This window comes from Chiloscyllium punctatum, chromosome 5 (genome assembly GCF_047496795.1).
Source record: "Chiloscyllium punctatum isolate Juve2018m chromosome 5, sChiPun1.3, whole genome shotgun sequence".
Lineage (NCBI taxonomy): Eukaryota > Metazoa > Chordata > Chondrichthyes > Orectolobiformes > Hemiscylliidae > Chiloscyllium > Chiloscyllium punctatum.
The window spans coordinates 134,041,887-134,067,487 of NC_092743.1; the positions used below are offsets into that span (position 1 = coordinate 134,041,887).

Sequence of the window (25,601 nt, forward strand, 5' to 3'; positions counted from 1 at the left end):
AGTCTGGTAAGACTATGGCGACACAACAACAACTAAGGTCACTATCTCTTTCCTGTACTCTGTTTTGTCATTGTTTAAGATCCAACCCAGTATGGTTGTGTCAGCAGCACAGTTATAAATTTGAGTTAGAGCTGATTTGACCACACCATCGTAAGTGTTTAGGGAGTATAGTAAGCAGCTGTGTTAAGGATGATGGTGGAGGAAGTGTTGTCACTTTTTCTTACTGATTGCAGTCTGTGGGTCAGGAAGTCAAAGATCCAGTTGCAGAGCGGAAGAGTAGAGTCCGAGGTCTCAGAGTTCAGAAATGAGTATGTTTGGAATTATGGTGTTGAATGCAGAGCTAAAGTCAATAAATAGGAGTCTAACATTGGTGTCCTTGTTTTCAAGATGTTCCAGGAATGAGTGTAGGGCCAGAGAAATGGCGTCCAGCACACACCTATTGTGAAGGTAGGCATGTTATAGTGGATCAAGGCGAACTGGGAGACCAGGGTTGTTGTGTGCCATTACTCACCTTTCAAAGCACTTCATAATGATGGATGTCAAAGCCACTGGGCAGTAGTCATTGAGGCATGCTGCCAGATTTTTCTTTGGCACTGGGAGGGTAGTGGTCTTCTTAAAGCAGGAGGGAACCTCAGATCAGAGTAAGGAGAGGTTAAAAATGTTTGTGAGTTCACCTGCCAGCTGGTCCATGCAGGATCTGAGTGCACAGCCAGGGACTCCATCTCGGCCAATCACTTACAGTGGGTCATTCTTGAGGCTGATCTGATGTCTGCAGCAGTGACTGTGAGTACAGTTGCACCCAAGGCTGGCAGGGCATATGACATTATTTCACTGACCATCTATTCAAAATGAGCATAAAATGAGTTGAGCTCATGGGGGAGGGATGCATTGATGCCAGTGATTCTACTGAACTTCGCTTTGTAACCTGTTACATTGTTGAAGCCTGATCACAGTTCGAATGGTTAGTTTGGGACCCTGGTTTAGTTTGGTATTATCATGGGGCATCCCCGATGTCTTTGCAAAGATTGTACCTAGATTTCCTGCATAGGAATGTTTTGCATTGAATGCCTCAGACCTGAACTTCAGTAGGAAGTGGATCTTTCAGTTCATCCATGCTCCGGTTGGGGAACATTCATATTAAGTTCTTTGGCAGGCAGTCCTTAACACACTTACTGATAAAGCCTGTGATGGTAGGGGTGTACTAACTTAGGTTGGCCACTGAATTCTTGAATATGCACCAGTCTGCCAATTCCAAGCAGTCATGTAGGAGCTCATCCATTACCACAGACGAGCACTGTATGATTTTCTGTACTGGATCTTCACACTTCAGTTTCTGCTTGTAAGCCAGGAGAAGAAGCACAGCCTTATGATCTGACTTACTAAAATGCAGATGGGAATGGAGTGGTCAGCATCTTTGATGATTATGTAGCAATGGTCAAGGGTGTTTGGGCCTCTGGTGGAACAGGAGACATGATGATGGTATCTTAATAGCACACTCTTGGGGTTCACACACACACACACCTCTTATTCCTAATGTACGTGTGTGAGTTCAAAAGAAGATACAAGTTTTTAAACAGTATATAGCTTAGTCTCTTGGTCGTTCATGAAGGCTAGATAGATTGCAGATACAATATCAAAGTTAAACAAACACATGAACAGAGAATAGAGAGAAACAAACCATGTACAGGCAGATGGGATTAGTTTGGAACAACATCATGATTGGATGATTGGCTCGAAGGGCCTATTGTATACTGTAATGTTCATGTCATAGACATTATGGCTACTACAGTGGATATTACTGGTAGCGTTGGGGTTGGTACTAAACAGTTAGTTTCATGATTCTTGGCTTTGTAAGTTGATTGAAATTCTTGTCATGGTTCCTTTCAACAGTCACTGGCTGACAGGAGGATTCAAGAATGTCTTTTTTCTTTTGTTAGATTTTGAGGGACCATGACCATAGTTACCTATTAGATGCAGTCAGCCATTCATGAGGCATTTCCAATAGTTTATTCAGTTGTTAAGAAGCAGCAATTTATGTATGATACATCAGTTGATTAGACAAAAGAGAGTTACAACTCTGAACAATTGAAGATGGTTTCTTAATAAGAGAAAATGAACAGCAAGTTGGCATGAAATGTGTTGAATTCATTAAAATTAAGAAAGCAGCATCCTTCTGGCCAAGTTGTTCAAGAACTGTTCTCTGGGTCTTCCCTCAATCTGTTCTGGTCCATCCTGCATCTGAAATAGACAGTTCCCTGACACAGACTGCATCCTGCAAGGTCAACCTAACATAGGCAGCCCGATGAGGCTCACCTGACAAGGATTGCCCCCTGACCCTGCTTGCTTGTTCATATACCATATTTCCAAGGGAAGGTAGTTTAACCTGTCAGTCACCCATTTAAATCCTTTCAGCTCATGACAATGGGACAGCTACTCAATATGTCAGCCTGACCATTACCCCGTTGACCACCTTCATCTGAAGGTTATTTGTCATTCTGTCCAAAGCTTCTCACTTTCCCAAATACTGCATTGATAATCGGGTACGCAAGGCACCAGATAAATCTTTGACATCAGTTCAATTGACCTCAGTGATTCTGGTGTTTCTTCTGACCTTTCTTGTACCTTATGTTTATTTTAATTTCCTAGAATTTTTTTTTAATGTTTGGGGGAAGCTAGCTACTTACAGGAACAGTAGTTCAATGAGAGCTCATGTAACACAGTAAATACTGGAAAAAATTTATTTTTAGGGAGGGGTGTTTAATAGCTGTTCTCAAATTGTGACCTTCACAGCACACACTCCACACTCAAGGATATCGGGCAGTAAACACACAGATCAGCTTGTTTCTAAAACCTGTTTTGTATGTATCCATGGGAGAGTAAAAGGCACACCCTTTTGAATCGGAAAAATTTCAGGAATATGGGCCAAGTGCTGGCAAATGGGACTAGATTATTTAGGATATCTGGTCAGCAGGGATGAATTGGACTGAAGGGTCTGTTCCCATGCTGTGCAGCTGTATGACTCTATGTGCAGTTTAGGTGGATTGGTCATGTGAAATTGCCCATACTGTCCAGGAATGTGCAGGTAGGTGGTTTAGCCATGGGAAATGTAGGGTTACAGGGATAGAGTTGGGACGTGGGTCTGGGTGGGATGCTCTTCAGTGTGGACTCGTTAGGCTGGAGGGCCTGCTTCCACACTACAGGCATTCCATGATTTTGTGCAGAATGTGACCTTCACCTGAAAAGGTATTGGGTTAGTTACTCTCTCCTTTTTAGACTTTTTATTTGAAGCTTCCCCTGCTCTGTGCAGGTGTGCTATTCAAAATTCTTCTCCCCAGACAACCATTGAATTTATATCCACAGTCATCTTTTTAAAAAAAATCAAAAAGTCATAGAGTCATTGAGATGTACAACACGGAAACAGACCCTTTGGTCCAACTCATCCATGCTGACCAGATATGCAAACACAATCTAGTCCCCATATCCCTCCAAACCCTTCCTATTCATATACCCATCCAGGTGCTTTTTAAATGTTGCAATTGTACTAGCATCCACCACTTCCCTTGGCAGCTCATTCTGTACACGTACCATCCTCTGTGTGTAAAAGTTGCCCCTTAGTTTTTTTTATATCTTTCCTCACTCATCCTACACTTATGCTCTCTAGTTCTGGACGCCTACACCCCAGGGAAGAGACTTTGTCTATTTATTCATGCCCCTCATGATTTTATAAATCTCTATTAGGTCACCCCTCAGCCTTCGACACTCCAGAGAAAACAGCTCCAGCCTTTTCAGCCTCTCCCTTTTGTTAAAATCCTCCGTCCCTGGTAACATCCTTGTAAATCTTTTCTGAACCCTTTCAAGTTTCACAACATCTTTCTGATAGGAAGGAAACCAGAATTGCATGCAATATTCCAAAAGTGGTTTAACCAATGTCCTGTACAGCTGCAACATGACCTCCCAACTCCTGTACTCAATACTCTGACCAATAAATGAAAGCATACCAAACGCCTTCTTCACTATCCTATCTACATGCGACTCTACTTTTAAGGTGCTATGAACCTGCACTTCAAGGTCTCTCTGTTCAGCAACACTCCCTAGGACCTTACTATTAAGTGTATAAGTCCTGCTAAGATTTGCTTTCCCAAAATGCAGCACCTCACATTTATCTGAATTAAACTCCATCTGCCACTTCTCAGTCCTTGCCTTTCCAAATACATGTACATCCTGTCCCTCAGGATTCCCTTCATAAAACCTACTTCAACACCTGACTCCACTGACGTCAGGCTCACTGGTCTGTCGCTCCCTGGGTTGTCCCTACCACCCTTCTTAAACAATGGCACCAAGTATAGTACGTCCATAGATATTCCAAAGTTATGATCTGCAGTCATAACCATTTCAAAGTAAAAACACTACTAATTGTATCTTAGTCTACATTAAGAAAATCCATTCAGCAGCTAGCTATCACTTGTAGACTCCATTAGTTATTTTACTATGCATGGCACATATTCTGCACAGGATGTGAAAGAGTTCATTGATACTTAAAGTCAATAAAACTGCAATCCAACTTTTCTTTGGCTAGTAAGAGGTAATTAAATAAAATGTGGTTTATTTCAGTCTTGTGTGTGTGAACCTGAATATAAGAGGGAAGGCGTGAAAGAACTTCCTGTTCCAACAAATTGGCAAACCATCGAGAGAAGCAGCTCAACTGTTTTGACTCCCGCAATAGAATATCGACAGCTGTTTTTTTCTGACAGAGTGCCAAAGGATCTGCTTCCAAATACCCTCATTGGTTGATTGTGATCTGACTAAAATTCCTGTGAAGAATCCATTTTTAAGATTGGATTTTATCCCTGATGGTTGTATTCACAATTAAGTTCTGTACCACAGCTAGTGTCAAACAGGCTAGTTTCTGGGATTTTGATAACTCTAATGCTGTTTCTGTATTATACTGCTATAGGGAAGGTAGGGACCACATTTTTATGTCACAGCTCTTTGTTATCTCTGATTCTTTTCATTTTGTTGTGAAACTGATCTGTGCCTAGCTGGAGAGTTTACCAATTGTTTATAGTGTTTGAAACAAAAACAGAAATTGATGGTAAAATTGAGCAGGTCTGGCGGCATCTGTGGACAGGAATAAGAGTTGGTGTTTCAGCATTAGTGATCCTTCTTCAGAACTGTTGGTAGCTAGGAAAAGGTTGGTATGTATACTTTTTTAGTAATTCTGTTGATTTTTAAAGGTTTCCCATTCTTCGGCCTTCACCTTTATATTATCTTTAACTTCCTTGCTTAGATATGGATGTTTTCCCCCCTCTTATAATTTTGCTTCCTCTTTAGAATATATTTCTGTTGGGGGCTATTAAGTATCTGCTTAAACACCTGCCAAAGCTCATCAACTGTCCTACCTGTTAATCCTCCTGCCCAGTCCACTAGGGCAAGATCTGTCCACATGCCTATGTAATTAGATTGCTTGACTCCAGCTTCTTATACTCCAGATAAATATTCAATTCCTTTAAACATTTTAATCAGTTATGTATGCCAGTTGTTTCCTAGCTACTGTTAGTTCTGAAGAAGGGTCATTGGACCCGAAATGATTACTCTCCACAGATGCTGCCAGACCTGCTGAGTTTTTCCAGCAAATTTTAGTTTCTGATTTCAGCATCCGTAATTCTGTCAGTTTTCTTTGTTTAGTGTTTGAGCCAGCCTGTTTGACAAGGCTCATACAGTTGGGTGCCACTGATTAAGAACATGTTTCTTCAAGATGTGCCCTTCTGTGGAAACCATTGTTGATCTTGCCGAGAAAGATGTGTGATGAATGAAAATTAATTCTATGCCTGTGTTTTTAAGACCACTATTTCAGTGCAACAACCAAACTCTTGGGATAAATATTCATAGAGTCATAGAGATGTACAGCATGGAGACAGACCCTTTGGTCCAACCTGTCCATGCCGACCAGATATCCCAACTCAATCTAGTCCTACCTGCCAGCGCCTGGACGATATCCCTCCAAACCCTTCCTATTCATATATCCATCCAAATGCCTCTTAAATGTTGCAGTTGTACCAGCCTCCACCACATCCTCTGGCAGCTCATTCCATACACGTACCACCCTCTGCGTGAAAAAGTTGCCCCTTAGGTCTCTTTTATATCTTTCCCCTCTCACCCTAAACCTATGCCCTCTAGTTCTGGACTCCCCGCTCCCAGGGAAAAGACTTTCAAGGAGCTATGAACCTGCACTCCAAGGTCTCTTTGTTCAGCAACACTCCCTAGGACCTTAACTTTAAATGTATAAGTCCTGCTAAGGTTTGCTTTCCCAAAATGCAGCACCTCGCATTTATCTGAATTAAACTCCATCTGCCACTTCTCAGCCCATTGGCCCATCTGGTCCAGATTCTGATGTAATCTGAGGAAACCTTCTTCGCTGTCCACTACACCTCCAATTTTGGAGTCATCTGCAAACTTACTAACTGTACCTCTTATGCTCGCATCCAAATCAATTATGTAAATGACAAAAAGTAGAGGGCCTAGCACCGATCCTTGTGGCACTCCACTGGTCACAGGCCTCCAGTCTGAAAAACAACCCTCCACCACCACCATCTGTCTTCTACCTTCCAGCCAGTTCTGTATCCAAATGGTTAGTTCTCCCTGTATTCCATGAGATCTAACCTTACTAACCAGTCTCCCATGGGGAACCTTGTCGAATGCCTTACTGAAGTCTATATAGATTACATCTACTACTCTGCCCTCATTAATCTTCTTTGTTACTTCTTCAAAAAACTCAATCAAGTTTGTGAGACATGATTTCCCATGCACAAAGCCATGTTGACTATCCCTAATCAGTCCTTGCCTTTCCAAATACATGTACATCCTGTCCCTCAGGATTCCCTCCAACAACTTGCCCACTACTGAGGTCAGGATCACCGGTCTATAGTTCCCTGGCTTGTCTTTACCGCCCTTCTTAAACAGTGGCACCACGTTTGCCAATCTCCAGTCTTCCGGCACCTCACCTGTGACTATCGATGATACAAATATCTCAGCAAGGGGCCCAGCAATCACTTCTCTAGCTTCCCACAGAGTTCTGGGGTCCTGGGGATTTATCCACCTTTAACTGTTTCAAGACATCCTGCACTTCCTCCTCTGTAATCTGGACATTTTGCAAGATGTCACCATCTATTTCCCTCCAGTCTTCCATATCCTTTTCCACAGTAAATACTGATGCAAAATATTCATTTAGTATCTCCAACATTTTCTGTGGCTCCATACAAAGTCCGCCTTGCTGATCCATCTATTCTCTCCCTAGTTACCCTTTTGTCCTTAATATATTTGTAAAACCCCTTTGGATTCTCCTTAATTCTATTTGCCAAAGATATCTCACGTTCCCATTTTGCCCTCCTGATTTCCCTCTTAATTATACTCCTACTTTCTTTATACTCTTCTAAGGATTCACTTGATCTATCCTGTCTGTACCTGACATATACTTCCTTCTTTTTCTTAACCAAACCCTCAATTTCTTTAGTCATCCAGCATTCCTTATACCTACCAGCCTTTCCTTTCACCCTGACAGGAATATACTTTCTCTGGATTCTTGTTATCTCATTTCTGAAGGCTTCCCATTTTCTAGCCATTCGTTTACCTGCAAACATCTGCCTCCAATCAGCTTTTGAAAGTTCTTGCCTAATACTGTCAAAATTGGCCTTTCTCCAATTTAGAACTTCAACTTTTAGATCTGGTCTATCCTTTTCCATCACTATTTTAAAACGAATAGAATTATGGTTGCTGGCCCCAAAGTGCTCCCCCATTGACACCTCAGTCACCTGCCCTGTCTTATTTCCCAAGAGTAGGTCAAGTTTTGCACCTTCTCTAGTAGGTACATCCACATACTGAATCAGAAAATTGTCTTGCACACACTTAAGAAATTCCTCTCCATCTAAACCTTTAACACTATGGCAGTCCCAGTCGATGTTTGGAAAGTTCAAATCCCCTGCTATAACTACTCTATTATTCTTACAGATAGCTGAGATCTCCTTGCAAGTTTGTTTCTCAATTTCCCTCTGACTATTTGGGGGTCTATAATACAATCCCAATAAGGTGATTATCCCTTTCTTATTTCTCAGTTCCACCCAAATAACTTCCCTGGGTGTATTTCCGGGAATATCCTCCCTTAGCACAGCTGTAATGCTATCCCTTATCAAAAATGCCACTCCCCCTCCTCTTTTGCTTCCCTTTCTATCCTTCCTGTAGTATTTGTATCCTGGAACATTCAGGTCCCAGTCCTGCCTATCCCTCAGCCATGTTTCTGTAATTGCTATAATATCCCAGTCCCATGTTCCTAACCATGCCCTGAGTTCATCTGACCTTTCCTGTTAGGCCCCTTGCATTGGAATAAATGCAGTTTAATTTATTAGTCCTACCTTGTCCCTGCCTGCCCTGACTGTTTGACTCACTTCTGTTCTCAGCTGTACCCGTCTCAGATCGATCTAATTCCTCACTATCTCCCTGGGTCCCACCCCCCCACCTTACTAGTTTAAATCCTCCCAAGCAGTTCTAACAAATTTCCCTGCCAGTATATTAGTCCCCTTCCAATTTAGGTGCAATCCGTCCTTCTTGTACAGGTCACTTCTACCCCAAAAGAGATTCCAATGATCCAAAAATGTGAATCCTTCTCCCATACACCAGCTCCTGAGCCATGCATTCATCTGCTCTATCCTCCTATTCCTGCCCTCACTAGCTCGTAGCACTGGGAGTAATCCAGATATTACTACCCTGGAGGACCTCCTTTTTAAATTTCTGCCTAACTCTCTGTAATGTCCCTTCAGAGTCTCAACCTTTTCCCTTCCAATGTCGTTGGTTCCAATGTGGACAATGACCTCCTGCTGGCCCCTCTCCCCCGTGAGAACATTCTGCACCCTCTCTGAGACAGCCTTGATCCTGCACTAGGGAAACAACACACCATTCTGCTTTTTCTCTGCTGGCCACAGAAACGTCTCTCTGTACCTCTGACTACAGAATCCCCTAACACAATTGATCTCTTGGAAGCCAACGTACCCCTCGTTGCATTAGAGCTAGTCTCAATACCAGAAACTTGGCTGTTTGTGCTACGTTCCCCTGAGAATCCATCACCCCCTACATTTTTGGGTATATCCACAAAAGACTCCTGCTCTAGCTGCCTACCTCTCTTACCCTTCCTGGAATTAACCCATCTATGTGACTGTATCTGAGACTTTTCCCCTTTCTATAAGTGCCATCCATCACATACTGTTGCTGTTGCAAATTCCTCACCGCTTCTATCTGTCTCTCCAACCGATCCACTCGATCTGATAAGATTCGCATCCAACAGCATTTATGGCAGATATAATCCACAGTAACCTTTAAACTCTCTTTCAACTCCCACATCTGACAAGAAGTACATATCACTGCAAAGGCCATTTTTGCTCCTTCACATTCTACAGACCCAGAAAATAACACCGTCTTATTCCTCTACAAACACTGCCCCAATTTAAATTAATAGCTATGGCTTATATTTTAAGTTTAATCAAGAGGCTTATCTCCAAAAACTATAATCAAGAAAGAATCCACTGTACCCACTACTCAGCCTTTCTCTTGGACAGACTTAAAACAACAATTAACTTATCTGATTCTGTGCTGTGAACTTCGCCCAACAGTTCCTCTAAGATTGGTTGTGAATTTCACCTTTTGTTAATTTTCCCGGATGCACTCCGATGTCCAGCGATACACAAATTCAAACAGCAAAGGCGGTAACTGTGCAGGTTTTCTCTCGCTCTCTCTCCCTCTCTCTTGTGCACTTTCCTCACCATGTGCTTCCTTTGTCTGCTCTTCTCCCTTTTAAACTGCTGTTGTTTTGACTTTTTTTTTCCAAAGTTCCAAAACTATGCAACAGCATCTAAAACAGTAATTACTGCTCCTGGAATTCGAGGAAATCACCTCCAACGCCTAAAATACCTCAAAAAACGGAGCAGCTCTTACAGCCAGAAATCTTTTCCGTCCTCCATCTTGGATTACCCAGAAATGCTCCCAAAATGGATTATTTGCTGTTGTTCAATGAAGGAGCTGTACTGTGAAGTTCCATGAGTATAGCTGATTTGAGAATGCAAACTTTGTGCTCAGTGATAAGGATATTTTAGATCTGTAGTCTGGAGCACTTTGCTACTAGGAAGATTAATGACAGGCTTCTGTGCAAGATAGTTCCTAAAAGGAACTTATTTTTAACTCACTAAACTGTTTAAAGGAGCTGTACTTGTAGTGTGAGAAATTGGAGTTTCATTCTTACATTCTTGAATTAAACAAAGGTACTTGCATAGATATGAGGAAAGATGTGGCCCCTGGTGAACTTGGAGGGAGGCGAAAAGATAGAACAGCTGATGAGCATTGGCAGGTGTTTAAGCAGATACTCAGTAGCTCCCAGGTACCATCCTGATATTGACAATCATTACTACTAGGGAAAAAGGTGCTGAGCAAACTACAGGGATTGAGGGTAGACAAGTCCCTACAAACTTACATTCTAGGGCCTTAAAGGAAGTGGCAGCTGAGATAGTGGATCCATTGATCTTAATATTCCAAAACTCCCCAGATGCAAGAAAGATTTCAGTGAATTGGGAAAATGTAATATCTATTCAAAAAGAGTGGGAAGCAGAAAATAGGTAAATGCAGACCAGTTAGTTTAGCACATTGTTGGAAAGTTGTTAGAATTCATTATTTAGAAAGTGATAACAGGATTTCTGGAAAGTAAAAATGCAGTCCATCCAATTCAGTATTATTCTATGAAGGGTAAATCATGTCTGACTAATTTGCTGTAGTTCTTCAAAGGTGTAACAAGCAAAGTGGATAATAGAATTCCTATAGATTCAGGATATCTAGACTTCCAGAAGCCATATAAAATGGAGCAGCCCCAGCTATTTACAATCTTTGTTAATGACTTTGATGCAGAAGGTACAATAGCCAAATTTGCGGATGGCACTAAAATAGGTGAGAAAGTAAGTTGCAATGAAGAAATAAATTTACAATTGGATATGGGTAGGTTCAGTGAATGCGTCAAACTTTGACAGATGAAGTCTAATGTGGATAAGTGTGAGGTTATCCACTTTGATCGGAGGAATGGAAAGACAACTTAATATCGAAATGAAGGGAAACATTCACTTTGGAGCAGAGGATTCTGGATATCTTTGTGCATGAGCTGAAAGTGTGTTGCTGGAAAAGCGCAGCAGGTCAGGCAACATCCAAGGAGCAGGAGAATCGACGTTTCGGGCATCAGCCCTTCTTCATAGATGAATCCTGAAGAAGGGCTCATGCCCGAAACGTCGATTCTCCTGCTCCTTGGATGCTGCCTGACCTGCTGCGCTTTTCCAGCAACACACTTTCAGCTCTGATCTCCAGCATCCGCAGTCCTCACTTTCTCCTATCTTTGTGCATGAGTTTAGTTTGCGGGTACAGCATGTAATAAGGCAAGTGGAATTTTGACATTTACTGGTAAAGGAATAGAGTATAAAAGCAGTTAACTGTTGCTGCAACTGTCCAAGGCATAAATGAGACCGTACCTGGCGTTTGCATACAACTTTGGTTTCCCTACTTGAGGAGGGATGTAGTTGCATTAGAGGCAGTTCAGGGGAGGTTCACTAAATTGATTGATTCCAGATTCCAGAGGGGTCTGTCTTATGAAGAGACATTGAGCAGTTTAGGCCTATACTCTCTGGAGTTTAGGGGATCGAGAAGAGATCAATTTGAAGTACACAAGATACTGAAGGTGATTGATAAAGTAGATGTAGAGATGATGAGACAATCTAGAGTGAAAGGTCATTGTTTTAGGATGGGAATAGCAGATATAAAGCAGAGATGAGAAGGAGTTACTTCTTTCAAAGGGTTGTGAATCTGTGGAATTCAATACCTAAAGTGCAATGAGTGCAGGGACATTGAGTAAATTTAAGGACTGAGATAAACAGATTTTTAATTAGTAATGGGTTGAAGAGTGATGGAGAATGGGCAGGGAAATGGAGTCGAGGCCAATATGAGATAAGCCATGATTGTTTTAAAGGGTGGGGTAGTCTTGAGGGGCTGATTTGCCTACTCCTGCTCCTAGTTCTTATGTTTTAAGATAGGACCCTGTGAAAGTTTGGATTGTGAGGGCTGTTGTGACCTAAATGAGAAGGGATTTCATCATACTGAATCTGGTACAGTCTGGAAGAGTGGAATGATTGTCAATTGACACTGGAAGTTTCGACGCAGTGTAACAAGGAGTTACTTTAGAATTACCCTTTACAACTACTTATATGCCAATAGTGTGGCGTACAGTACAGGAGTTTCATAAGGCAAAATCTGAAACCATTTGTTAGTTAACACAAAACCTCCCTTGTTCTTTATTAATGTATCAGTTGTGTGTTGATTAATGTTTTGTCTATATTGATTTTAGTTCTTGTTTCAGTAATAGTTTCCTGTAACAGTAATGTTTTCCTATTATTTCTGCATGTGGACTTTCCTTTATTTTAAAAGTTATTGATTTCTGAGAGCTTGTAACAAAGTAAAAGAAACCAAAACCATGCCACTGTGGACAGACAAGTACTTTGATGCTGATGGAAAGTGAAATATGAGTACTATGTATTTGTAATGGAGTCTGCAATGAAGCTTAAGCCTATTTACACTTTCTGATTGAAACCTAATACTAAGTTACTAAAAAACCTGTGGTATTTACTTCTGCATGCTGTCCAACTTTGTGAGAAAAATAGGACACAGAGGGCCACCTTTTCCTTTGCATGTGTACATGTTTGCATTAGTTTAAGAAATTGTGGCAAGGAACTATTCAACTCAGATTTTCTGATTGATGTGACAGTGGAAATGAGGAAATGCACCCACATTTGGACAGATGATTAAAAACGATAACCAAAAGGAGATATCACACACAACGTTTCATATTGTTCATACCTTTGTCAGAATTGTCTTTGCATTCCTGGCATTCAGCTTTGCTACAGAAGTTGAGGAATATAAAATGCAGCTCCTCTTTGTCTAATTGATTACAATAGATATCAAATACATTTTAAAAATTATTTTTCTTCTTGCTGGTCAGTTATTTTCTGTTTTTGCTCTGATTTTGATCAATACTGTTGTAGAATGGCTGTGAGGATTTTTAAAAAATAACCCATTAGAGAGTATTGCTTTTACTTCAACAGCTATTAAATTGAGACAAGTACTTATCTGCATTATGACATGCCTGGAGAGCCATGCCTTCATCTACCTGCAGTCTTTCATTCTTTCCATAAGTCTTCTCCCAACATGCATTCATATCACCAATGTTAACTATGCGAAAATATATATTAGAAAATTTGGACTGGATAATATACTTCACTTTAAGTAAGTATAATACCCATAACGTGCTAAAATGCACCTATCAGAAAACCCTGCTTTATAGGTTTTTTACCACCAATGTTCTGGCTAGGTTTTCATTGCTGTATGCAACCCGATTTGTGCAATGAATGATTGCACATGTTAAAGGGTCCACTTCTTTTGCACAGCCTGTTTGACTCCTACAGTGCACATTCTCAATTACTGTGTAGCCACATGCCTATACAGCTCACACAGTCTGTTACTTATAACCTTCGCTTTCTTATGCTTGGGAGTTGGCTGTGCCTTATGCTGATTTCCTCAACTTCATGTATTGTTAACGCAAATTCTTTTTTTTAAATGCTAGAATACAAACTTGTCAGTCAACATATGATATTCTTTGTAAACTTGTTTCTACATTGCTCTGAACATTTGTCTGAAACTTGCTGCCAGTGACAATGATGTACACATTAGAGCAAAATGTTTCCTGATCTAATGGGAACGGATATAATTTCTGGGAGTTTCCAGTTGGTTGATTGGTCAGCTGTTGGGTGATTTAGTTGGCTAAGAATGGTAGTGAGGTGCTTAGCAAGTTGCTGGGTCTGGTCAAGGGGATAGCGCAGCAGGTCAGGCACCATCCAAGGAGCAGGAGAATCGACGTTTCGGGCATAAGCCCTTCTTCAGGAATGAGGAGGGTGTGCCAAGCAGGCTAAGATAAAAGGTAAGAAGGAGGGATTTGGGGGAGGGGCATTGGGAATGCGATAGGTGGAAGGAGGTTAAGGTGACGATGATAGGCCGGAGAGGGGGTGGGGGTGGAAAGGTCGGGAAGAAGATTGCAGGTCAAGAAGGCGGTGCTGAGTCTGAGGGTTGGGATTGAGACAAGGTGGGGGGAGGGGAAATGAGGAAGGTGGAGAAATCTGCATTCATCCCTTGTGGTTGGATGGTTCCTAGGCGGAAGATGAGGCGCTCTTCCTCCAGGCGTTGTGTTGCCATGGTCTGGCGATGGAGGAGGCCAAGGACCTGCATGTCCTTGGCGGAGTGGGAGGGGAGTTAAAGTGTTCAGCCACAGGGCGGTTGGGTTGGTTGGTACGGGTGTCCCAGAGGTGTTCTCTGAAATGTTCCGCAAGTAAGCGGCCTGTCTCCCCAATGTAGAGGAGGCCACATCGGGTGCAGCGGATGCAGTAAATGATGTGTGTGGAGGTGCAGGTAAATTTGTGACAGATATGGAAGGATCCCTTGGGACCTTGGAGGGAAGTGAGGGAGGAGGTGTGGGCGCAAGTTTTGCTCACCTGCACCACCACACACATCATTTACTGCATCCGCTGCACCCGATGTGGCCTCCTCTACATTGGGGAGACAGGCCGCCTACTTGCGGAACATTTCAGAGAACACCTCTGGGACACCCGGACCAACCAACCCAACCGCCCTGTGGCTGAACACTTTAACTCCCCCTCCCACTCCGCCAAGGACATGCAGGTCCTTGGCCTCCTCTATCGTCGGACCATGGCAACACGACACCTGGAGGACGAGTCCTCATCTTCCACCTAGGAACCCTCCAACCACAAGGGATGAATGCAGATTTCTCCAGCTCCCTCATTTCCCCTCCCCCCACCTTATCTCAGTCCCAACCCTCAGACTCAGCACCACCTTCTTGACCTGCAATCTTCTTCCCGACCTCTCTGCCCCCACCCCCTCTCCGGCCTATCACTGTCACCTTAACCTCCTTCCACCGATCGCATTTCCAACGCCCCTCCCCCAAGTCCCTCCTCCCTACCTTTTATCTTAGCCTGCTTGGCACACCCTCCTCATTCCTGAAGAAGGGCTTATGCTCGAAACGTCGATTCTCCTGCTCCTTGGATGCTGCCTGACCTGCTGCGCTTTTCCAGCAACACATTTTTCAGCTCTGATCTCCAGCATCTGCAGTCCTCACTTTCTCCTGGTCAAGGGGATAGTCAGGTTGAGCTGGAGGGAGGTGATCAGGTGTTTAAGAATATAGTCAGGTGCTCAAGGGCATTGACTGGGGTTAAGGAGATACCAAGGTGTTCAACCAGGTTTTGATACTCTAACATTGCTGGGTAACTATCAAGCTAAATCATGAGGATCTGTCCCAAGTCTTCCACTGTAGCTCAGAGTCAGAACCTTTTCCAAAGGATCCTGGACAGGGAGGAATTGACCCATTGGGCTTTTGCCCGAAACGTCGATTTCGAAGCTACTTGGATGCTGCCTGAACTGCTGTGCTCTTCCAGCACCACTAATCCAGAATCCACCATTGGAAGTGTAAACCTCCTGGGCAATTCCCACTTACATCCACATGTCAGGACTTCTGCAGGATCCAGATGTGGATCTTCCACATGTACGCCTGGTGTACAATGATCCATAGACTGAAAACTTTGTGCCTTGGGAACATTATATCCCATTCCTTCAAGGCTGTTGTCACTTTCTTGATTAGCATGCCAGGGATCTTCCTCCCCTTGAAATGACAGATATCTTCAGTCAGCTCTGTTCTTGTGATAGGACGGCTTGGAAGACTGTAAGCTGATCCTAACATTCAGTGTTCCACTTTCAGATCCTGGACTGCTTTGTAAGTAGAAGTTGCATGAATGAGTCAGTGCATGACATTATTTATTGTGGATTAGGATTTCCCTTTTGTTCAAACACTACATATAAATGTAATGTCACTATTCAAAAAAGGAGGACAGAAAAGGATCTACAGTTCAGCAAGCCTGACATTGTATCAAGAAATTGCTGTATCACTTCGTATGGAACTCTTAACGATACATTGAGAAAACCATAGTACAATCAGAAAAAGTCAACATGCTTTTTTGAGACAAATCATGTTCGATAATTTTTTTTTTGGCTGTAACCAAAAGATAAAGCAAAACCAGTCGCTGTAAAATATTTGGATTTCCAAAAAAATTTAGTAATTTTTTTCAAGCTGTTTAATACAAAAGATAAGGATTTCTGGAGTTAGACATAGCCTATTTGCATGCATAGAGACAAAAACAGAATTTGCTGGAGAAACTCAGTAGGTCTGTCAGCATTTGTGGGAAGAAGACACGAGTTAATATTTCAAGTCTAGTGACCCTTCATCAGAACTGGAACCCAGTTCTGATTTTCTGCACTCTCTGTTTTAGTTTCAGATTTCCTGCATCTATTGTTCTTTCTTTTATTTTAGCATGAATGGAAGATTGGTTAATGGACAGGAAGCAAAGAGTAGTGATAAACAGAGCAGTTTTAAGTTGTTAGATGTGACTGATGGAATGTTGCAATGATCAATGCTGTGGTCTTGTCTGTTTGCAATCTATATTAATGATTTAGATGAAGTCTAATTTCCTTATTTTCTTTCTCTATTATTTTTGGGTAATTTCATGGAGGGCTTCCTGTCATGGCTATGATGTACGGCAGCGTCTCATGCAATCTACTGCTGCCCACTGAATTAATAATGAGTTGAGGCTCTACAATACCCTTCTCATGTAATTGTGCAGAGGCAGAAGTACTTGCTGCTGGTGCCATATTTAAACCCTTGCTGCATACCACATCAAATGCTGTAAGACAGGAAGTGGCATTTATACTCTGCAGCTGGACCATTTTGGGAAAGGGCATGTCCCAGAAAGGAAAGCTGGCACCCCACTTTGTTGTAAGTGATCTGAGGATGCTGGTGGACAGAGTGTTGGAGAGAAGGGTCATTTTGTTCCTGGTGGACCAGCACATAAGAGAGACATTGCAGCCCAGATTAGTACCATTTTGAGCAGCAAAAAGAAATGTCCAAATATGCTGGAAGAAGTTTAATGTTCTTCTGCACGCCACAAGGGTAAGTTTCACCATTTTCTCTCTGCTTCCTCACACTCACTCTAACTCTGCCACTGTGCAATAACATCATCAAGACTAGTTATCTGCAACTCTCACCATGCTGCATACAGCATTTCCACTTCGTGCTTCTTCCCCACTTCATCCTCCTAAACTACTAACCCTTCTGATCTTGATGTTGCCTATTGATTCAGTGAGGATGTCTCACCCTCTCAGTTGCTCCTGCACCACCATTAACAATTCTTCTACCCTCTTTTATCTTACTCAATCCCTCCTTTTATCTAATTGCAGTAAAAAAAAAGTCTTAACTGTACAAAAAGGGCCAAGGCAGATGATGATCTGGTTGACATTTTACTCCTCACCCTACATGGGAAGAAGATCCTCAAGATGCCTAAAGAGAACAGAGACCGCTCATGTGGAGATGCTGAAACCTCCATATTGAGGCAACCCAGTAAGCTTCATTATGCTGTGCTGCACTGCTGTCCATTACCAACACTGTTGACTAAAGATGCTCAAGCTTCTATCCATATTGCACAGCTAATGGTCTCGCTTATCTTATGAGGCACTAGTGGCACTCACACAGCCACGGCCCACAAAAAGGCTGGCCATTTAACCCATCAGCAGCTCCTCCATCCATGAGATGTATGAGGGTCCTTCAGAGATGCAATGCAGGGCTTATTCCTGCACCTTTAGCATTTCAGAGAATTTCATCTCGGTGAGGTCCCTATTTAGATTAAATTCAGAGGTACAGTTTTGTTGAGAACATCAATGGTACACCTCCACAGCTTGCTGAGGAAGAAATTCTCCAAGATTGCTGGCATTCAGAGGACTGCTGGTAACCAGGCGAGGCACCATCCGAGGAGTATGAAAATCGACGTTTCAGACAAAAGCCCTTCATCAGGACTGAAGACCCAACGTCCCTACATCAGGACTGAAGGCCAACGTTTTGGGCAAAAGCCCTTCATCAGGACTGAAGGTGGAAGGGCCTTTGCCTGAAATGTCGATTTTCCTACTCCTAGAATGCTGCCTGACCTGTGCTTTTCCAGCACCACTCTAATCTATACTCTGATTTCCAGCAGTCCTCACTTTTGCCTTGCTGGTAACCAGGCACCTGCTCAGGCCCAAGTAGAAGATGACTCCATGGTGTTAGGTATAAACAGCTTCACACAAATGCAAGGACACAGGAACAGCAGGCAAGTTTGTCAGAGACACTCAGTAAACTGGATTGAAGACTGAGGAGCCCAATAATGTTATTATGCCTCTGGCATGTGTGCATCTGGTTCAGGGGCAGGTTGACAGGCAATATGAAAAACCTTGCGAAAGTGAGGATTACAGATGCTGGAGATTAGAGTCAAGAGTGTGGTGCTGGAGAAGCATAGCAGGTCAGACAGCATCTGAGGAGCAGGAGAATCGACGTTTCAGGCAAAAGCCCTTCATCAGGATTGTGGCTGGGAGCCTGGAAGGTGGAGAAATAAATGGGAGGGGGGGGGGTGGGGCTGGGGTGAAGGTAGTTGAGAGTGCAGTAATGGAGGTGGGGGTAATGGTGATAGGTCAGAGGGGAGGGTGAAGTGGATAGGTGGGAAGGAAGATGAACAGGTCATGAGGGCGTGCCAGTTGGAAAGTTGGATCTGGGATAAGGTGGGGGTAGGGGAAATGAGAAAACAGGTGAAATCTACATTGATGCCATGGGGTTGGAGGGTCCCAATGTGGAAGATGAGGCATTCTTCCTCTATGAATCGAGTGGTTAGGGAGTGGTGATAGAGGAGGCCTAGTTGCTGCATGTCCTTGAAAGAGTGGGAGGGGTAGTTGAAGTGTTCGGCCATGGGGTGGGCCTCACCTTGCTAAAAGGCGAGGCATAAATCAGTTGTTGTGAACATCAAAGAACAAAGAACAATACAGCACAGGAACAGGCCCTTCAGCAAGCCTGCATTGTAACATTTTGCTCTTCCATACTAAAACTGTCTTCACTTACCAGATTGGTATCCCTCTATTCCCTTCCTATTCATGTATTTGTCCAGGTGCTTCCTGAATGCTGCTGTTGTCTCTGCTTCTACCACCTCCTCTGGCAACATGTTCTAGGTACTCATTACGCTTCAGGTAAAAAAAACTTGCCTTACATATCTCTTTTAAACATCCTTCCACTTACCTTGAATTTGTGCCCCCTAGTAATTGACACCTCCACCATGGAGGAAAAACAAAACTTATATTTTCCATTCTATCCATGTCATTCACAATCTTGTAAACTTCTATTAGGTCACCCCTCAACCTCCTGTGTTCCAGTGAAAACAAACCAAGTCTATTCTTCATAGCTAAAATCCCCCATACCAGGCAACATCCTTGTAAACGTTTTCTGTACCCTCTGTACATCAATACTCTTAAGGGTTCTGCAATTCACTGCATAATTTCTACCTGCACTTGACCTTCCAAAATGCATCACCTCACATTTGTCTGGATTAAACTCTCCCTGCCATTTTTCTGCCTGTGCCTCCAACTAATCTATATCCTGCTGTATATTCTGACAATCGTTCTCAATATCCACAATTCCAACAATCTTTGTATCATCCACAAAGTTACTATTTAGGAAACTATGTTTTCCTCCAAATCACTTATGTAGACAACGACAACAGAGGTTCCAGTACTGACCCCTGTGGATCACCACTAGTCACAGCCCTCCATTCGGGAAAGCTTCCTTCCACTACTGCCCTCTGTCTCCTATGACTAAGCCAGTTCTGTATGTATCTTGCCAGCTCATCCTTGACACACGTGACTTCACCTTTTGTACCAGTCTGCCATGAGGGACCTTGTCAAAGGCCATACTGAAGTCCATGTAGGCAACATCAACCACTCTTCCCTCACCCGTGGGCGGCACGGTGGCACAGTGGTTAGCACTGCTGCCTCACAGCGCCAGAGACCCGGGTTCAATTCCTGCCTCAGGCGACTGACTATGTGGAGTTTTCACATTCTCCCCGTGTCTGCGTGGGTTTCCTCCGGGTGCTCCGGTTTCCTCCCACAGTCCAAAGATGTGCAGGTCAGGTGAATTGGCTATGCTAAATTGCCCGTAGTGTTAGGTAAGGGGTAGATGTAGGGGTATGGGTGGGTTGTGCTTCGGCGGGGTGGTGTGGACTTGTTGGGCTGAAGGGCCTGTTTCCACACTGTAAGTAATCTAATCTAATCTAATCTAAAATCTAATCTAATCAATCATCTAGGTCACTGCCTCAAAAAACTTGATCGAGTTAGTGAGGCACAACCTCACCCGCACAAAACCAAATCCCATTAAAGTAGGCACAATATAAGCAGAGCTCAGAAAGCAAGCGAAGAGCCATGAAATGCATTCTTTTCATTTACATGAGAATGGGTGTTCTTGTACGCAAATTGGACCTGGCAGGACCATTGCATTGTAAGGTGACCAAGAGCTTCAAAAGTGCAAGATCAACCACACAGATGTAGTGAGACTGGTGTTTTGCTGCTGCCAACTTCTGGAGACAAAGAGTGGAGATGGCCACTGCCCATGGAGTGTGCAATCAGATGTTGGTGAATGGATCTTGTTGAGGCCCAAAGAAACAACCATTGAGCTGCATCTGCCAGATTATCTCTGGGAATTGGTGCCATCTAGTTTCTCACAAGTGCACGAGAGAATCACAAACAACATATAACTGGAGTGAGATTAGCTAATATTGAAATGCAAATGTGTGGAGATAAGATAGCCACTACTTACTAGCAAGATTCACAGCTTGCCATTGAAGCTTTCAGAGAAACTTAAATTTCTTTTCTCAGTATCAAAAACTTGAACTTTTGATCTTGCCATATTTCTTGCCATTGCCCATGTCACTGAAGTGCTAGGAGTCTCTGCCCATTGTATCTACATTCTTTGATGGTGCAACGCTAAATGGGAATGTAAACTGTGAGGACAGAAAGAGGCCACAAAGAGTTATAAAAAGATTATGAGTTTGGGAAACAAGGTAGATGGAGTACAATGTTGCAAAGTGTTAGAGTAATCACTAAGACAGGAAGCGTAAGAATGCCAAATACTTTAAAATGCATGAAACTTGTAAATGTTGATGTTTAGAAGGATTTGGGTCCACTTAGGCAAAGAATTTCAGAGGCTGGGATTTTGTGATACTGTGATGGAGTCAGGTTTATATATTAAAAAAGTGATTGCTGAGATTCAAATGCCAAAGGTTCTTCTCTATTTCCATCTCTAACATTGTCAATGGGGTGAGAAAGACAGAAGGTCAGGAATCGGGCATGCTTTTATTTCATAATAATGCTGGCAGGAATGGCTGCTGACATTGTAGACATTTCTGAAATTTTCCTGGAAGTGACCAAATTTTGACATGTCCAGGAAAACTAATTTCAAAGGTTTGATCACTTGATAAGCAAGAGTAGCCACACATGCAATAAAAATCAATCAAGCTTGCCACATTTTCTGAAATACGTCTCTAGATCTACAAGTTGACAGCATGAACGTGATAGCATTATCTGCCACAAGTGTAAAAAGGACATCTGTTGAAGGTGAGAAACAATCGAGTGACCTTGGTTACCTTATCACGTTGTAGTTAAAAAAAATTACATCAGTAATCCGTGAAACTTTTAACACATTTCTTTAAATATAGTCAATGATTGTCTCCTGCCTTTTTATTCAACTATGTTCAATATTGCTATTTTTGTACAGACTATTCTTTTGTACAGACTATTCAGAGGGTGGCCAACCTGTGGAATTTGCTAGCTTAGAAGGTTATGGAGACCAGGTCATTGAATATATTAAAGAAATGTTTTGAAATTAAAGGCACAAGGGTAACGGAGAGAAAGCAGGAATATGGCAATGAATTAGAGGATCAGCCATGATCATATTGAATGGTAGGGGTAGCCTTAAAGGATCAAAAGGCCTACTTCTGTTCCTAGTTTCTATTAATTGCAATACTCAAATGTGGTTAACTATAAAAGTACAACACATAACATACATTTACAGCGAGTCGTAAGTTCATGGAATGCCCTGCCAGTAGCAGTAGTGGACTCTCCCTCTTTATGGGTATTTAAGCGGGCATTGGATAGGTATATGGAGGATAGTGGGTTAGTGTAGGTTAGGTGGGCTTTGATCGGCGCAACATCGAGGGCTGAAGGGCCTGTACTGCGCTGTATTCTTCTATGTTCTATGTTCTATGTTAAAGACATACTGGAGAAATGACAAGTTAAAGCCACAATTTCAGTATTAGGGTAAAGAACAAATCTGTTAGTGTTTTTGTTTAAATTATCATAAATTTAGATTATAGAATTTATTAAGTTACCTGGGCACTTTTAAGATTGATTGTTGTTCTGGTTTGAATTTTGAACTTTGCTGTTGATAAATCTGTGAAGCCAATTACTCAAAATATGTTTATTGGAAAATTGTAATAATATGACTATTATCTTGTTTGATCTTCAGCCCAAAAGGGAATTCTACATCTTTCCCCTGATATTTATCAAGAAATGGAAGCAAGTCGTAACAAGGCAGCTCCTACAATGAACTGTTTGACGTCTAAAGAAATAAACCATGGATGTAGTTCATTCTTCAGCGCTACCAGCAACACAGCAACCATTGCAAGGGAACTTCTATTGAATGGGACATCCCCAACTGCAGAAGCTATAAGCTTGAAAGGAAAAGTACCCGCGTCCCCATGTTCAGCAGTACAGCCCTCTCAACAGCTAGAGTACTTAGCCAGAATCCAAGGTTTTCAGGTGGGGAAAGTAAAGCTCTGTAATATTGATTATTTCTAATTTTCAAAAAAACTACAGTATTTAGAACTGTGCATTGAATTTTCCGTGTTCACATTTATTTTTCAAAATTGGTAGCGCACTTATGTATCCACGTATGAAATAATGATTGCATTAACAGGTTGCATCCAGATTCTCCAAACATGATTACTATATGTGACATTTTATTTGTACATGTTTTCTTTGTCAGATCAGCTGATATAAGGGATTGCAAATTTCAATAGGTTGAAATTGAGAAACACTTGAAACTCAATATAAATGTCAAAATTATAAAATGTGGACTTGCATCAAAGTTTCTGATTTATAGTCAAGTTTATAAATTATTTCAGAAAAATCAAATTCAAGATATTGCAAGGTAAAATCAGCTCACTGACCCTTCAAAGCAGAAATTTGTGCAATTTGGACAATTGAGCTAGTCTCAGCGTACAAACAAAATAAAAGCTTTAATTTATTTACAGATGCTATTTTACTCCTTCCTCTTCTTTTATGTCTACACAATTGAAGACACTGATTCCTGCTGCATAAAGTGCCATGGTGCCAGCAGCCCTCAAGTTATGGTTATTATCTGTAAGCAAGGCTGTGTGTGCCAGCAGGTTATTGAACCATAGAGAACATCACAGTCAATCCTTAGGCTTTCCTCACCCGACATATAAACATATGTACTTTCCAAGTGGAGTTCTCAGATAGCAGGTAGACTACACTGTTTTCAACTTCCTATTCTAAGGCTTGTGAGGAGAATTGTTGATTCCCTTGAGATAAATATGGACCACAAGTAAATCTGAAACATTTTGATTGTATGACTTAGAATTGCAAAGCACAGACTCTTTAACCACTGAGCCATTAAAACATATTTCCCATTATCTTCGCACTTTCTTTCAGAAAATTTATTCATGAAGAAAATTAATTTAAGCTTTGTTATAATTTTTCCTCCAGTTAATTAATACGTCAAAGTTCTCAGATACAGTGTTTTAAACAGAAAGGTAAAATAATCAGAGCCGAGTCAAGTTGACTGAAGGATATAAGAGAGAAAACAGTGAATTTCCAGAACTTTATTCGGTGTTGAAAACAGCATAATTATTCTCTGCATTATTCACAGCACTAATAAAATTACTGTAAGTTAAAGATGTTCATTTTAGATACTTAATTACGTCATCAGTATGCACCATGTAAAGGATTAGATTTTCTGCCTCCAGAGCTGAGGGAGAAAGTGAAGACAGATGAGATTAAGTATTAAAGTCATAGATATCTTTTGGATAATGTGGTGACCACAACTGCACACAGTATTCTATCAATGACCTAACCAATGCTTTGACTTCTTTGCTTCTATATTCTTCCCCTTGGCTAATTAAGGCAAGCATCCTGTATGCCTTCTTCACCAGCTTGTCTGTCTGTGCTGACACCTTTGGAAATCAATGAACTTGCACATCAAGGTCCCTTGGTTCCCCAGTACTCCCTAGGGACCGACCATTCATGGTATATATCGTTCCATGGCTACATCCCTCCACTAGGTCATCTTTGCAGAGATGGAATCAGGGCCACCAAAGCTACCAGCTTACATGCACTGGGTAACTAATCAGACTCATTGAGAGCCAAACTGAAAAAAATTAAATAAAAGTTCTAGTCAGCCTTCCGGTTCCTGACCTAGCACCATTTTAGGTACCTAGAGTTGGTAAGTTAGGGAACCAGTACTCAATGCAGGCCTGCCATTCTTGTTATTCATTCATGGAATGTGGGCATTGCTGGCCTGGTCAGCATTTATTGCCATTTATTGTGTACCTGACCTGGAGATGGTGATGGTGAACTATCTCTTATACCGCTACCGTCTATGCAGTGTAAGAACACCCTTAGTGCTCTGGGAAGGGAATTTCAGAATTTTGGCCAGACACCTTTGAAGTGATGTAGTTGCAAATCAGAATGTTGTTTGGCTCAAATGGGAGCTTGGAGGTGGTGTTCCCATGCATCTGCTGTCTTTGTCCTTCTAGATGATAGCCATCTCAGATTTGGACAAGCCACCAATAGCATGCAAAAGGATGGCCTTCACTGTCTTAGGCTGCTTGTTAAATCTATTTTTAACTCAAGATTTTAAAATGTTAGAAAGGTGATGCTTCTATCTTTCCTACTTCTTTACTTAAAACTAATTGGCCCTCTGGCTACAAGAGTCCATCCACATCCATAATTGAATGGACGAATCTGTCTCCAAATTTGTTAGGTGACCATAAGATGTAGGAGCAGCAGGAGACCATTTAGCCCATCCAGTATGCTGTGCCATTCATGGAAACCACGGCTGCTCTGATAATCATCAACTCCACTCTCCTGCATTTCCCCTGTTTCCTTTGATTCCCTTACTGGTTAAAAAAAATCCATCTCTCTGTCTTGAATATACTGAAAGATCCAGCCTTGTGAGCCCTCTGCAGTAATGATTTCCACAGATTCACTCTAAGTTCACAGTGACTACTTTATACCAGAGAGCTGCTTGGAGCTGTGAATTGTGTCCCTAGTCTTGAGGGCAAGTGAGAAGAGAAGGCAAATCTCAGATTTTTCAGTCTGCCCTCACAAGTGAAGTCCCTCTGGAACCATTCTTGTATACCACTTATGCACTGTCTCCAGTGTGTTCACATCCTTCTGATAATGTGGTGCCCACAACTGTACATAATACTCCAGCTGAGCTATTAAAATAACTAAAACTTTTGTAATTTTACTTTGCTGGCAGCAAAACATATTTG

General features: G+C 42.0%; 1 protein-coding gene across 3 annotated transcripts in view; it reads left to right on the forward strand.

Annotated features, from left to right (window-relative positions):
* Positions 1-25,601, forward strand: part of stau2 (staufen double-stranded RNA binding protein 2) — a 364,821-nt gene that overhangs the window by 226,815 nt on the left and 112,405 nt on the right. For all 3 annotated transcript variants that reach the window (XR_011960736.1, XM_072571389.1, XM_072571390.1), the window contains exon 12: positions 22,550-22,842. Coding sequence is in view for 2 of the 3 variants with exons in the window: in XM_072571389.1 (XP_072427490.1) it covers positions 22,550-22,842 (293 nt within the window). In the remaining variant the exon portion in view is untranslated. The remainder of the gene's footprint in view (positions 1-22,549; positions 22,843-25,601) is intronic.